The following is a 13,419-nucleotide window of genomic DNA, read 5'->3' on the forward strand; positions in this document are numbered from 1 at the left end:
GACTGAACATGTATGCAATACATAAAAGAAGAGTATATTTGAAAACCTTGAACCAAAATTATCTCAGATGCTAGAGGATGGCTGAGGATCCAATCTAATCCAGCGATGCCAACCATTGAAGCTACCTGCCACCTCCACCAGTTCACCATTCCACAATACTGGATCTCAACCTGTCAAGTCACATCCTCACTCGTGGAAATAACAGGTAATAGTTCATGTATGATATGTTTTACAAGGATTATAAAATTGTTCATGATTTTGTGGTCTACTGGAGCCTAATATTTTTCTACCTTATCTCTCGCATTGTTGGTAGAATCAGGGTGGATCCAAATATATTGGGAATCAAAGAAGTATTTAATCATTTAGGAAGTTTTCCTGCAGAAAGTATGTTCTTCGTGAGTTCTAGATTTATATCATTATATCACCTCAGTATAACATTACCCAGAAATAAGCAGCAACACAATTTCAAATGATTAGCTCCATGCTTTATAAATTATATGATGACCTTGACATCCAAATCCTGATCAACATCAGCACTGGCTAGACTTTCAGCTGGCGATTAATTCCTACATAAAAGTAAATGGTGAAAGAGATCTAAGAGAAAAATGAGTACATCACAAAACTTCATTTTTTATCCCAGCAGTTAATGCAATAATCAGCAGCTAACAGGAACCTTTTCTGGTTCCCTTCAGTTAAGATCTTCGAATGAAATTCAGTCATTTTTTCTGGTTCTCTAATTCCCTTGCTTTCTCCACTACCACTTCCATGTGACAAACCATAGACATTACCTGATCATCAACAGCCAAATATATATGAACAGAGGAACATAGATGACAGTCCACACGCCATTAATGTGAAGTCGAAGTGCTGAATGCATCAATATAACTACATGAATTTTGACGATCAGATGCACAGAAGAGAATTTGGTTACAGAAGAAACTATAATATCCCAGTAAAATCCCACAAGTAACAAAACCCTCACTGGGGGCTGCAAATGAGTTGATGATCCAAGTCCATCCAAGCTTTCATGAGGATATGGTTAGCTCAACTAACCTTTTGGAAAGTTCAAACCCAGATCATGTTTGTGAGCAGCCAAAGGCAGGGAACTGAAGCTTCTCTTTTAATTTTTGTTAGCCACAAGTTTGGTCTGAGCTCCACTAAAAATAATCACAAAAGAGTGCTTGTAAATTTACTCCAAAAAAATCAATATTCTTTACAAAATTTACAGGCTCAAAAGCTTTCTTCCTTCATAATAAATGAACCAAGACCGATACATGACCCTAAATAAGACGAGCTTTCTTCCTTCATAATAAATAAATATGTTGAACTCAACTTTCTCAAGCTCAGCTTCTTCTTGGAAATGAGCTTGACTCAATAACCTTGATAAATGAGCTTAAACAAGCTCATATTGAGACAAGCTTCAAACAGCTTGAGGGACTCAACTGCGTCTCTAGCCTCACTGTAGGATAGCCATTTAGCAATTTGAAAATTTCTTAATCAATAATTCAACTGGGCAAACATGTTTCTTTAGACAACAGATAATAAAGGGAGCATCTCCCACATGAAAGCTCATAATTTAACTAGTCGAAATCCCACAGTACTGCTTTTACACCCAGCAACATGCATGCTGAAGAACACCAAATTTCAGGGTGGTTTTCCGCTTATAGGTTCCAGACACCAGAAAACTGAAACATACTTACAATTCTTTCAAACCCATTTCATCAACTCCTTACAAATATATTTAGTACTACACTGAACACCTTTATGCATGCCAGAACCATCACTTTTTCTGTCCTTCTTCCATAGAGGCCAATAGTAATAACTGAAGTGAAAAGAGGGTAAGATAATTCAATCAACTTACCTTCGATGGCGTCCGATTTTCCATTTCGAATGAACTCTGCCACCTTTTCCTCCAATGATGAATTGGATGACATGCAACCATAATTGTCATCAACAAGACCTGGAACATTTCTTACCCTGGGATAATATTGTGACTCAAACCCCGCTCAACAAAGGCATTTCTACTGCCCCAAAGCTGACCCTCTCATCCTGACTTGAATCATATTTGACCTTTTCCTCCAAGTAGAACTTTGCTGAAGTTTCTACAGCCATGGAAGTATCATCATCGGAGTTGAGATCTGGACACACATTCAAGACACCAAGGTTGCTATCTGCATTGGAAACTTTAGCTGACAAGGAAAATTGTGTTTGACCATGCTTAAAACCTCTTCATCTTGCTGTACCACGTCATATAGTGGTGCTGACAAGGAAATATCTTCAATCAAACATTTAACCTCCGCATCCTGCTGTTCAAGAGTACTCAAGGGTGATGACACCAATCTTTCTTCTACTACGGTCTGAAACTTTTCATCTTACAAAGCCTTCTCCTCCAATGACAAATCAACTGGCAACTCTATAGGCATGCAAATTTGTCCACTAAATTTGTTTTCTGGATCAAAATCTATATATATTTCCAGAATGGCTCTTGACGACAGGAACTTTGGTTGACAAGGAACTATACTTCACCTTCTCATCCTGGCCTTCTAGATTATGTGAAGCTATCTATCAACAACAATGGAACTTAACACGAAAATCCAAGCATGGACAAAAGAAACAAACATTGACCTGTTGCTCTATCAGCACTATGATTGATTGCATCTAGTCCTTCGACTAAATTTTTCTCCATGATAGGCGTCTCATCAGTGTCCGAAGTATTAAGATATCTAGTGGGAAATATACACTGCAAATGCCTACATTCACTGTAAATTTAAGTAGTCACTTTAAAAAAAAAAAAATTAGCTTTCGGATTCCATTCTTTCGTTATCAAATTAACAACAGATTGCTCTTTATTTGTTATAGGAAAACATGATCTAAAGAAAGATGATAAAAGTGATAAATGCAAAGCAGTGATCGCTTTTGAAATTTTAGTTTTGATCTCAAATTTTATTCTTGTAATTTTTTAGTTTCTAATTTGAGAAAAAAAGGAGAGAATTGTTTAAAATTAAAAAAAAAGACAGAGAGAGAGAAAATTGTTAGTTGATACAATTTTCATGATGAAAAAAGCCAATTTCGCTTTCAACATGTTTCATTAATCAAGAGGAATTCTATTGTGATATTTTTTCCCTATCAAGACAAATCTAGGCTCAGAAAGTTTTTTGATACATGTTGATTTTTTTTTTTTGACTGATTTTTGCTAATTAATAACCATAAATAGGTTTATTCAAACCTTTAGGATGTTTCATGTGTTTGTAGATGAGAATATGATGTAAATGAGGTTTATATTCAAAAAGTCAAAAACCTAACTTGTCGATTACCTCCAGTGCCCAACATTGAACCAAGGACAACATGCGTTTGCTAGTATAAGCAATGTGTTATTTGTTATTTTTTTTTAAAAACACGAGTTAGGTATATGACACTGTCATTTACATAAATAAACAAAATAATGGACCGGACATGTGGGCCTGGCTTTATAGCCCCCTGCACACCTACTTAATTTTACTTTGGGCCAGAGTCTAGCTCTCTGGTTTTTTTTTCTTCTTCTTAGACTTCATTTAAATAAAATGGCTTAGAAATTTATTTTTTCTAATGAGATTATCATACTTTTCAATGATGTTAGCAAGCACTCTTTCATGTAGTCCCTATGATTTTGATGATTACAAATCATAAGATGATTACTGATAATTTTACAAGTTTTGCAGGAGAAATTAAAATGTGACTTGTACAGCTTAATTTTGTTGAAAACCCATGCAAATGACCATGGAAGATTTACTACCAACCCTAGTCCATATTAGCATTCAAAGTCTATACTACCATCCCTAGTCCACAAAAAAATAAAAATAATAATAAGAGTAGCACATGCCAAGCTATAGAGACACCAATATGCCCAGAAACCAAGAATCATGGAGAAAAATCAGTTTCCTTGATGATTAGTAAGAATACTTGTGTGGCAAACTAGATTAAAGCATTCAAGATTATCAAAGCAAGAATCATGGAGATTATCAATGGCTAGAAAACAGTGCATATAACACACAACATATGCTTATGAAAACCACTCAATGACAGAACCAGAGTAATACAGAAAAAAAAATGCAAAACTATTGATGTTAATAAAAAGATTTGAGTCAAGAATCAAACATATAGGTTGAACTTGCAAGATTGCAAGAATAGAAGCTTTGTAAAATCAAACACATAAATCCATTAAGTAGTGAAAATCTCAAGGCCATCCCTGAGGACTAGAGTACTACCTCCAATTTGATGGGAACCGAGAAAAAGTATTGTGTGTAATTTCTACTCTTTTCTTTCCTTTCTTTTCTATTGAGTGCATATCCTATACCGATGATTGATTTTTGAAACAAATATACTAATTTATGTAAGGCTGCATTGAATAGAATAACTTAAAATTATGCTCAAAAGAAATTTTCACTCTTAACAAATTCAAAGCCCCCCTCTTTGATTGATTTTATTTCCTACACTAGATACCAATCAATTTAACATTTTATTTCAAATAAGATTTTTGTCTTCTTTTTATGATGTTATCAATCATTTCGTTGATTATTCTATGTAAACCTTTTTTGCCAATTTATTTATTTATTTTTGCAGTAATTAACATTCTATGAAAATAAAGTTTAGCTTCATTGATAGTTACCACAAATATTTTTCTTTGAATTTCTTTCACTTTTTATTCAATGAACCATGCTTCTTATAGTGGAAAAAAACTATTGAAAAAAGGAGGAAATATTACAGGAATCATGAAGATATTCTTAAAAAAAAAAAAAAAAAAAACATTTTCCCTCTTGATTTGGTTATTTCTATATAATCATGTCATTCCTTGCTTTTATGTTAATACATTCACATCATGTATATTAGTCTTTTTTAATATTATTGTTTTGAATAACCTTATTGTCTCTTCATGTTTTAATGTTCCAGACATATAAAGCATATAATAGCCATTTAAAGATTTTGAAAAGTTATAGTTTTGGACTTCCATTAACCCTATTAACTATTACTACATATAGTAAATACGTGTGGGGTTGGTGATTATTGCTAATGTAAACAGTGGTCATCAACTTTTTTTTATCTCAAACTTTTTTAATTATAATTTCATCCTTCCAAATTATACCATAATAGTTTTGTAGGTGGATATTTCTTTATATTTGTATTTTCTCATGTAAACAAAGTGTTTAAAGATTTTTTAACCTCAATTTTTATTTACATTTTAATCCTCAAACTTTTTAATTACAACTTCATCCTCCCAACATATATTATAATGGTTTTGTAGGTTGAGATTTCTTTACATTTGTATTTTCTCATGCACAGAAAGTGTTTAGAAATTTCTTGTGATTGAATTGAAGACTAATTTTTCAAAACCAAATGTATCAGTTGTAACAAATAGAAATTAAAGAATAAGGATCAAAGTTAATCAACAAAACAAAGTAGATCCCATTTTCATATTTGCAAGAAAATTTACAATTTGCTCCCTATACTTTTAGTTTATCTAATTTCACATTTAGGTAAAAAATTTTATTTTTTTTATGTTTTAGTCCTTGAAAGTTAAGAGATGAGAGAGAAAATCATCAAAAAAAAATTAAGAAAAGAAAAAGTTACCGATTGTCGACATTCCGACCACCAAAAACAATGATCTTGTTGTCAATAAATAGAGTTTTTTAGGGGAGTTTAATGGAGGTGGTTTCCCCCTCTCACAATACCGAATAAAAAGTAAATTGAGGTCATTAATTTTTTTAATTCAGTTATTATATGCTTTTATGAGAGATAAAAGGTTGTTTTGTGGTTAAAAATAGGTTTACAAAGGCTTATAAGGTTTTTTTTTTTTTTTTAGGTGTTTTCATTGTGTTTTTTCCTTTCACAGTGTCTAAAAAAAAAGTAAATCAAAGTATTGAAATATTTTTTGATTTGGTTAATTTTTGTTTAAATTATAAAGAGAATAGAGGTTATTTTTTAAACAATAGGTGACGATGCGTCCTCCGCCAATTAAAATTAAAAAAAAATAGTCAAAGATGTGGGTCTAGCCTTGCAAACCCATCTATGCCTAGCCTTCTTTTCCTAGGCTAGGTATGCTAACTCACCCAAGCCGAGGTGCCTAACCTCCTTTTTTTTCCTTCATTGTTTTTTTTTTTATTTTTTTTCTTAAATTTTGATTGGATTTTATTAAAATGAATGAATTAAAAATATGTTTTGAATATTTTTTTATTAAGTATCATTCAATTCTTACGTTGTTTTCAAATAAAATTATAGCATTCTTTTTATAATATTAGAAAACACTTTTTTTGTATAGCTTTTCATGATGTTTTTTTTTTTTTAGTTTTATTTGGTCACTTTCATGCATATTTATTTTTATTATCGTTTAATTAAATAATTTTTTTTGAAAAAACAAAATTATTAAACTTACCTGAATACATGGCCTAGGTCGATTTAAAATACTATCGTCACAATATTTGTTTTTTAAAAGTTAAAACTAATTTATTATAAATTTATTTTTTAAAAAGTAATCTTGGTCTTAACAAAGTCATGTTTAGAAAACCTTAACCTGGGGTATAACCCGAGTATACCTTAAAAAACATTTAGAAAAGGATCAAATCAACATGGTATTGACCAAAATTGTTTTGCTTTTAAAAAAGTTTAATGGGTTGAGGGCGAGTTTTGACTAGGTTCAACTCGAGTAAATCAAGTTAGTAGGTCAACCCAAACTTTTGACTATGTTAGTCGAGTTTTTTTTCTTTTTTCTTTTTTTTTTAACCTAGACCGATCTGGGTTGTTAGCCGCATCTCAAGATGACCCATTAGGCTAGTCCGAATTTTACAACTACATTGGTATGTTAAATAGGTCACATAAGGTTATCTCTAGCCCAATTTAATTTGAAATTGGACCCAGTCTTCAATTTTAATTGACATTTGTTAAAATAAATTAATCTAAAATATATTTTGGATAGTGTTTTATAAAATACCATTCAAGTTTTACATTGTTTCTAAATAAGATTATAGTAATTTTCTATAGCATGCATTCATTTTGTAAAACCCTTCATGATTGTTTTTTTATTTTCTTATAAGATTTTATTTGGTCGCTTTCTATTTGTATTATTGTATAATTAAATAAATAATGTTTCAAAAAACAAAGTTATTAAATCCAATCAGATTCATGACTTGGATAGAGGGTTCAACTGGTTATTTCAGGTTGATCTGGGTCATTCTAAAAAAATTTCATCTCCATATTTAAAAAACTCAAATGATGTTATCTTAATTATTTTTTAAATCAGATCGGATTCTGATCGGGTTGACCTAGTCATGTTTGGACCCAACAAGTTACCAGGTCACATCATGTTAACTCAGCCCTATTTAATTTGAAAAACAGGCTAGGCAAGGAATGGGTCAGGGGTTCTCTAGGTTAACCTTCCAAGGTAAACTGAGTTTGATAACACATTCAAAATGTTCATCGCATCACATGCAAGCTGTGTATTATTTTTAAATTTTAAATACTTTCACATCAAAATTATCATGGTATTATTTTTTTAATAAAAAAAATATAAACTTGCTTTTATGATTATGATGAGGTGTTGTCTAAAACACAAGTACTTGAAAAAAAAAAAGGTGCATTAATAAGATAGAGAGTTTTAATTAGAAATATGTTTTTTTAACCTTATTTTAAATTGTACAATTTTTTTATATTTATTCTAATTGTTTTTTGTTTTTTATTAAATAAAGAACATATAACAAAAATGTTTAATTTTTTTTATTAAAAAAAGATTAATAAGAAAAGGAGGGATTATAGTAGCAAATTATTTTGTTTCAATAGAATTAAAATGATTACTTTTCTTTAAAAAATATCGACATATCATTAAAAAAATTTGAGTGACTCCCCATTACACGAGATCAGATCTTTTAATTTGTATCCATCTCTCAGTTTTCTTATTGAATCTTTAATTATTGTTAACAACTCTTTTAAACATTTATTAGTGTGTATAATTATTGATTTATCTTATTAAATGCACTTGTTAACAACACTTGTATATTCTTTTTTGTTTTATTTTATTTATTTACGACGTTAAAAAGAGAGGGTTCTTTTTTTATATGACAGGGTGACTAGACATGGTCGTTCCACTTTTTTTATAAAAACAAGAGCCCTAATAAAATAGAGAGCCCTCTAATGCTTAAGTTAGTAAATGTAGAAGGGAAATAATATACAATAAAGAGATGTAGCATGAACAGTGTAGACAAGTGTATGTTTGTTCTTGTATGAACTCATGTTCTTTTGTGATTTCTTAGATAAACTTGTCTATTTATTTAGTGACTTAATATATTTATACACCTTAATCACATGAGTTTACCTTATGAAAAGTGGAATAATAAAGGAGAATAATTTTTTTCCTTTTAGGTAATTTGAAAAAATAAATTGTTGATTGTCATATGTTATGTTATTGGTGGAAAAGGTTGAAACTCGCAAGTGATTAAAGAAAATTGTTGACTTTCTATGAGGAGACATATTAGCAAGAAATTCGATAGGTAATTATTGATAAGAAAAAAAGTTACCTTCTAAAGAGATAGGTGGGTGAAAGATAATCATTAAAAGGAAAGGGAGGTATTATTTTGACAATTCAAGATAACATTGACAGACCTAATTTTTTTTTTTTTTTTAACTTCGTATCATAGCATAAAAATTAACTTTTAATCTAAGGAGCGCGGGTAAATTCGCTAATAAATACTTAAAGATGGTTTGATTTTGACTGTATCATGGGTGGTTCAAATGTAAAATAATCAATCAATATTTACAAAGGTACTACTGAATGCTACCGCATGCAAAGAGAGAGGATTCCATACCACGCTGTCTGAACGCGAAGTGCTAGTGGCTTCGCAAATCTAACTGGAGGTAGCTAATATAATCACAATATCACTTGTCTTCTTTTGACTAGAGAATCACAACACTGGCCTTGATCTGACAGTGAGTTGAATACTACCATCTTTTTATACCTGTTTTCTGTTGGCTTGCGGCAAAACTGTATGTGCAGATTGGCGGTCGCCATGCATTTTGTTTTTTTACATCCTTCAAGCAATTATTAGTCCTAAAACGCCCCCGTATTTACATACGTGTTTGTTATTTTATACGTGATATACCATACGTGTAGCGAAGAAGAAGAAGAAGATATACGTAGATGCTTAGCAATTGATACCTCACCCTATGACTTGGCCTCTAATTTGGAAAACTAGGACGTCATCTTCAGTAATTATATTACTAATATTTCTCTCTATTAGTTGAGCAGACTTTGGATTCTTACAGTGTGACTGAAGTTGGAAGGGAGACCAAGCAAGGGTAGACATGGAAGGACCCTGTTGCTGATTTGTTTATGATGGAAAGTTCTCTTGGCTAATCAACAAACAGGAGTCATAGAAAAATGATTATTGAAATTAGACTAGTCTTTCTTGACTTGTGCTCTCTCTCCATAAATGCAACCAATCTTCTCCCTGATTGTTCAGAAAACCAAGCCTGTCAAAGAAAGTTAGGAACCGCACTCATCAGGCCTCTCTGTTTTGACTCAACTTGTTGGTTTCTCGGAAGAAGAGGGAGAGAGAAAGATGGGAAGGGCTCCTTGCTGTGACAAGGCCAAAGTGAAGAGAGGGCCCTGGTCGCCTGAAGAAGACGCAAAGCTGAAGGAGTACATGGCGAAACACGGGACAGGAGGGAATTGGATTGCTCTTCCACAAAAGGCTGGTAAGCATAAACACCTTTTCCTCTTCCTTTTAGTTAGTGGTTTCTGAGTAGTTGACCTGTAAGATTATTTTAATGGAAACGACTCGCACTCCATGAAAAGTGATCTTAAGGTTTCAGTGCTCTTCCTTTTCTGTCATTTCCAGTTATGTTTCGTTTACAATCTCTGGGATTTGTTTTTCAGGTCTTAAAAGATGTGGGAAAAGCTGCAGATTAAGATGGCTAAACTATCTCAGACCCAACATTAAACATGGGGAGTTCTCTGATGATGAAGATAGGATAATCTGCAGCCTATATGCCAACATTGGAAGCAGGTATTCTCTCAGTTTTCTTTTCCAGAAATCTCACTCCAAAATTATGTGTTTCTCTCACATATTTTGTCATCCTTACTGAAATTGATTGTTTGTAGTCTTGTATGACTCCTTTTCCTATCTAAGACATGGAGGGAATAACATCAACGAATTGTACGAGTGTATCTACAATTCTGGCAAAAAAGTGAAACCTCAAGAAACAAGTGCATGCTCCCAGAATATGCCAATTTTGGATAATTATATAATTATATGAAGTCTATCCATCCATGCTAAGCTTACATTTCTTATTAAGAGTGCTGAGCTACTCTTTAAAGATCAGAATTCACTTTCATTTCTTCTTACATAACTTGTTCACATCAAAATGCAGGTGGTCAATAATAGCAGCTCAGTTGCCAGGCAGGACGGATAACGATATAAAAAACTACTGGAACACCAAGCTCAAGAAGAAACTAATTATGGGTTCGATTAATCCTGATGCTCTGAGAAAACCTCAGCAAGCTGCTCATTTCTCATCTCTCCTTCACGCTACATCATTGCCGTCTTCACCATCCACTCCCCTGTCATCATCACCTTCATTCACATGCAGCAGCAACAGTTATAATTACACCCTGGCTAGGTCTTTCACTGAACCAATTTCGTTTTCATCAAGTCCTTTGAGCAATAACTCTTTCACTACTGCTTCTATGCTACAACCCCAAGAAACCTTTGTGGGATCTATGCAAAATTATCAAGTGAAAGATAATCTCATAATGTTTGGAGGTGAAGCCAGCTGCAGTTCTTCTGACGGAAGTTGGAGCAATCAGATGAGCCATGTCAAAGAGGAGTATGAACATGGTGATGGTGCAAATAACAACACTGGACAGGTGGGCTTGCAAAATTATCTACACAATGGGGTTGAAGACGGCCAAAAGTTGATGTTTTCAAGTGGTGTTGCTGGTCATGGTGTACTTAATGGGTGGACTGGGAAGCCAATTGGGTTATGGGGAGAGAATCCATTAGACTATAGTCTAGAGGAGATAAAACAACTTATTAGCACTAGCAGTTGTAATAACTTTTTGTTTGATGAAAACAAGACAGCGGAAAAGGCCATGTACTACTGATGCTGACCGTGAGTGAAAACCACAAGATTTGAAGGTAAGGAAGGAAGGGATTCAAAGATTCAGACTTCAGGCTCATCAGTTTGTGGAGGGCTTCTTTTCTTCTTTTTTTTTTTTTATGGAAAACCTTTTTGACAGTACGTGCTAAAAAGTTTCCTTTGTGCATTTCTTTTTTGGAAATGATGTTATCTATGTTAGTACAGTTAACGGCAACATTCAGCAATAAATGTTAGGGAAACTATAGAAGCCATGAATATCATCTTTCAAGAATAAAAGTTGAAGATCAGACACTGAAATCGCTTATTTTTGTATATTCCTCTATTTTGTTTAAATATGCAGTCGTTTAAGGATTTAATTTTCATTGAAGATTTTTGAATCTAGTCAAGCAGGAGGTTTTTAAAAAGATTTTGATGCCAATCCTAATCCCAGTCTTCCTCAACAAGTATGTTAATATATGAACTCAACCTTATTATATCATGCAATGCAGGCATAACGCCAGAATAGACTTCAGAGATGCATGGCTTGTTAATTTCATCTTGGTTTTTTTTCACGGGTTGTGACCAATTATATCAAAGGTCCACAGACATGATTTGAGAACAAAGTTTTCATTACTTTTTTTATATAAAAAAAACACACACGATGCAGAAGATGGTTCAGATGAGTGACACATGGGAACCGTGCCTCTATTATTGATAACCCTTCGATTGGACTTGTGCGAGGATGAAGTGGGAAAAAACTGACTAGAAAATGAATAAATGATAAACAAATTCAACTTGGAGAAGATTTAAAGAGTAAACAATCGAGGTCACATCCAGTAACAGAGAATCCTCGTAGGGAGGCAGTCCAAAAATAAATGATATCAGGATAATGATACCTCTTGGGTTGGTTTAAGACAAGATGGTTTATGTATTTTAATGTTTTTCCAAGAAAAGCAGAAAGCCAAAGTTGAAAGATGAATGCATTGACCTCTCCACCATTTTGTTTGCTTCTCATGTAAGAGATTGGACTAATGGAGTTTGCCAGCTACGGGCATTATTTAAGTTCAAAATCAAATTGTCTTTGAAGCAAATGGGAAGGATTTTCTTGGAATGTCTTTTCCGATGGAGTTTAAAAGGTCAAAAGTTGTGGCACCTACAGAACCACCGAGTGTTGAGACAGTTCAGTCTGCACACTTCTTTAGGTAATCATATGTGCATCTATAGCTTTTTTCTTCTTTTTTCCCCTTTTATGCAACAATAACAACTTATTGGTGAACTATCATGCCATGTAACGATGTAAATTTGGCTGAAACAAGGCCAGACAACAGAGCACAGCCTACAGTGAAAAGGGCTCTCCACGATCTCCTCTCTCTTTATGCAGGTTATGTTTGTCCAGCTTTATCAATCCAATTCAGTGCTCTTTTTGATCCACAAAGAGTTTGTCCTATGTATTTACAGAAAAAATAAATAAATATTTTATTACAAATCTGTAATTGTATATGGAAGTGGTTAAAATCTGATGAACCCCACAAATATTATGTTGATGCAATGGGGATCAGAAACAGACTGGAGCACAGAGCATAAACAACTCGAATACCTTTGGTGGTAGGCAGACAGAGCTGCCAACTATCTCTCCATATCACTTGTTTTTTCTCCAGAAAAACTTTTCTTTATTTGTCTTGTCAGAAGTTGCGCTGGACTGGCCGAGAGGATAAGTTATTTTTTAATTCTATAATAGAAGATATTCTCGTATGAAAGGATAAATTATGGAGTGAGAAAGTATAGTAAAGAAAGAAAGAAATCATGTTACCGTGTCTTCTTGAAGACAGGTTAAGGATGATACATATCGTTTACATCTTAATTTTGCCAAATCAATGTCTAAGGTAAATAATAATAATAATAATAATAATAAAATAGCCGAGAGTTCTCAAATAGGTTTGTTGATACTGATTTTTGACTGAGAAGCTCCTATCATAATTTCTAGACTCGTTCCTCATATGTCATCAATGAAATAATTCTGGAAGAGAAATGAAAGGAGTAATAGCAACCTATAATAAATCAAATAATAGGCTTTTAAGTCTATTGATAATAGCTTGGCAGTAAAATAAAAATTATTTTTTAATAAAAATATTAAAATAATATTATAATTGTACCATCATGCCAAAAAAGACTTAAAAACATGCCTTAAAGCATGCCAAATATGTTTATAATTTAGACTAAGCATGCCAAATATGTTTATGAATTTGAGATTTCAATAACATGCTTGCAAGCAATTTTTCTAACCACATGCATAAACTCATAGTATACAAGGTTGACCTG

The 13,419-nt window shown here is 32.8% G+C and overlaps 1 protein-coding gene across 1 annotated transcript; it reads left to right on the forward strand.

The window, feature by feature from the left end:
* Window positions 1–9,433: 9,433 nt before the first annotated feature.
* Window positions 9,434–11,433, forward strand: LOC118044970 (uncharacterized). The gene is made up of 3 exons (XM_035053439.2): window positions 9,434–9,717; window positions 9,899–10,028; window positions 10,393–11,433. Exons 1-3 carry the CDS (start codon window positions 9,582–9,584, stop codon window positions 11,123–11,125), a joined length of 999 nt encoding a protein of 332 aa, XP_034909330.1. The 5' UTR covers window positions 9,434–9,581; the 3' UTR covers window positions 11,126–11,433.
* Window positions 11,434–13,419: the final 1,986 nt, after the last annotated feature.

The sequence above is a fragment of the Populus alba genome, chromosome 16 (genome assembly GCF_005239225.2).
Source record: "Populus alba chromosome 16, ASM523922v2, whole genome shotgun sequence".
In the NCBI taxonomy this organism is placed as follows: domain Eukaryota; kingdom Viridiplantae; phylum Streptophyta; class Magnoliopsida; order Malpighiales; family Salicaceae; genus Populus; species Populus alba.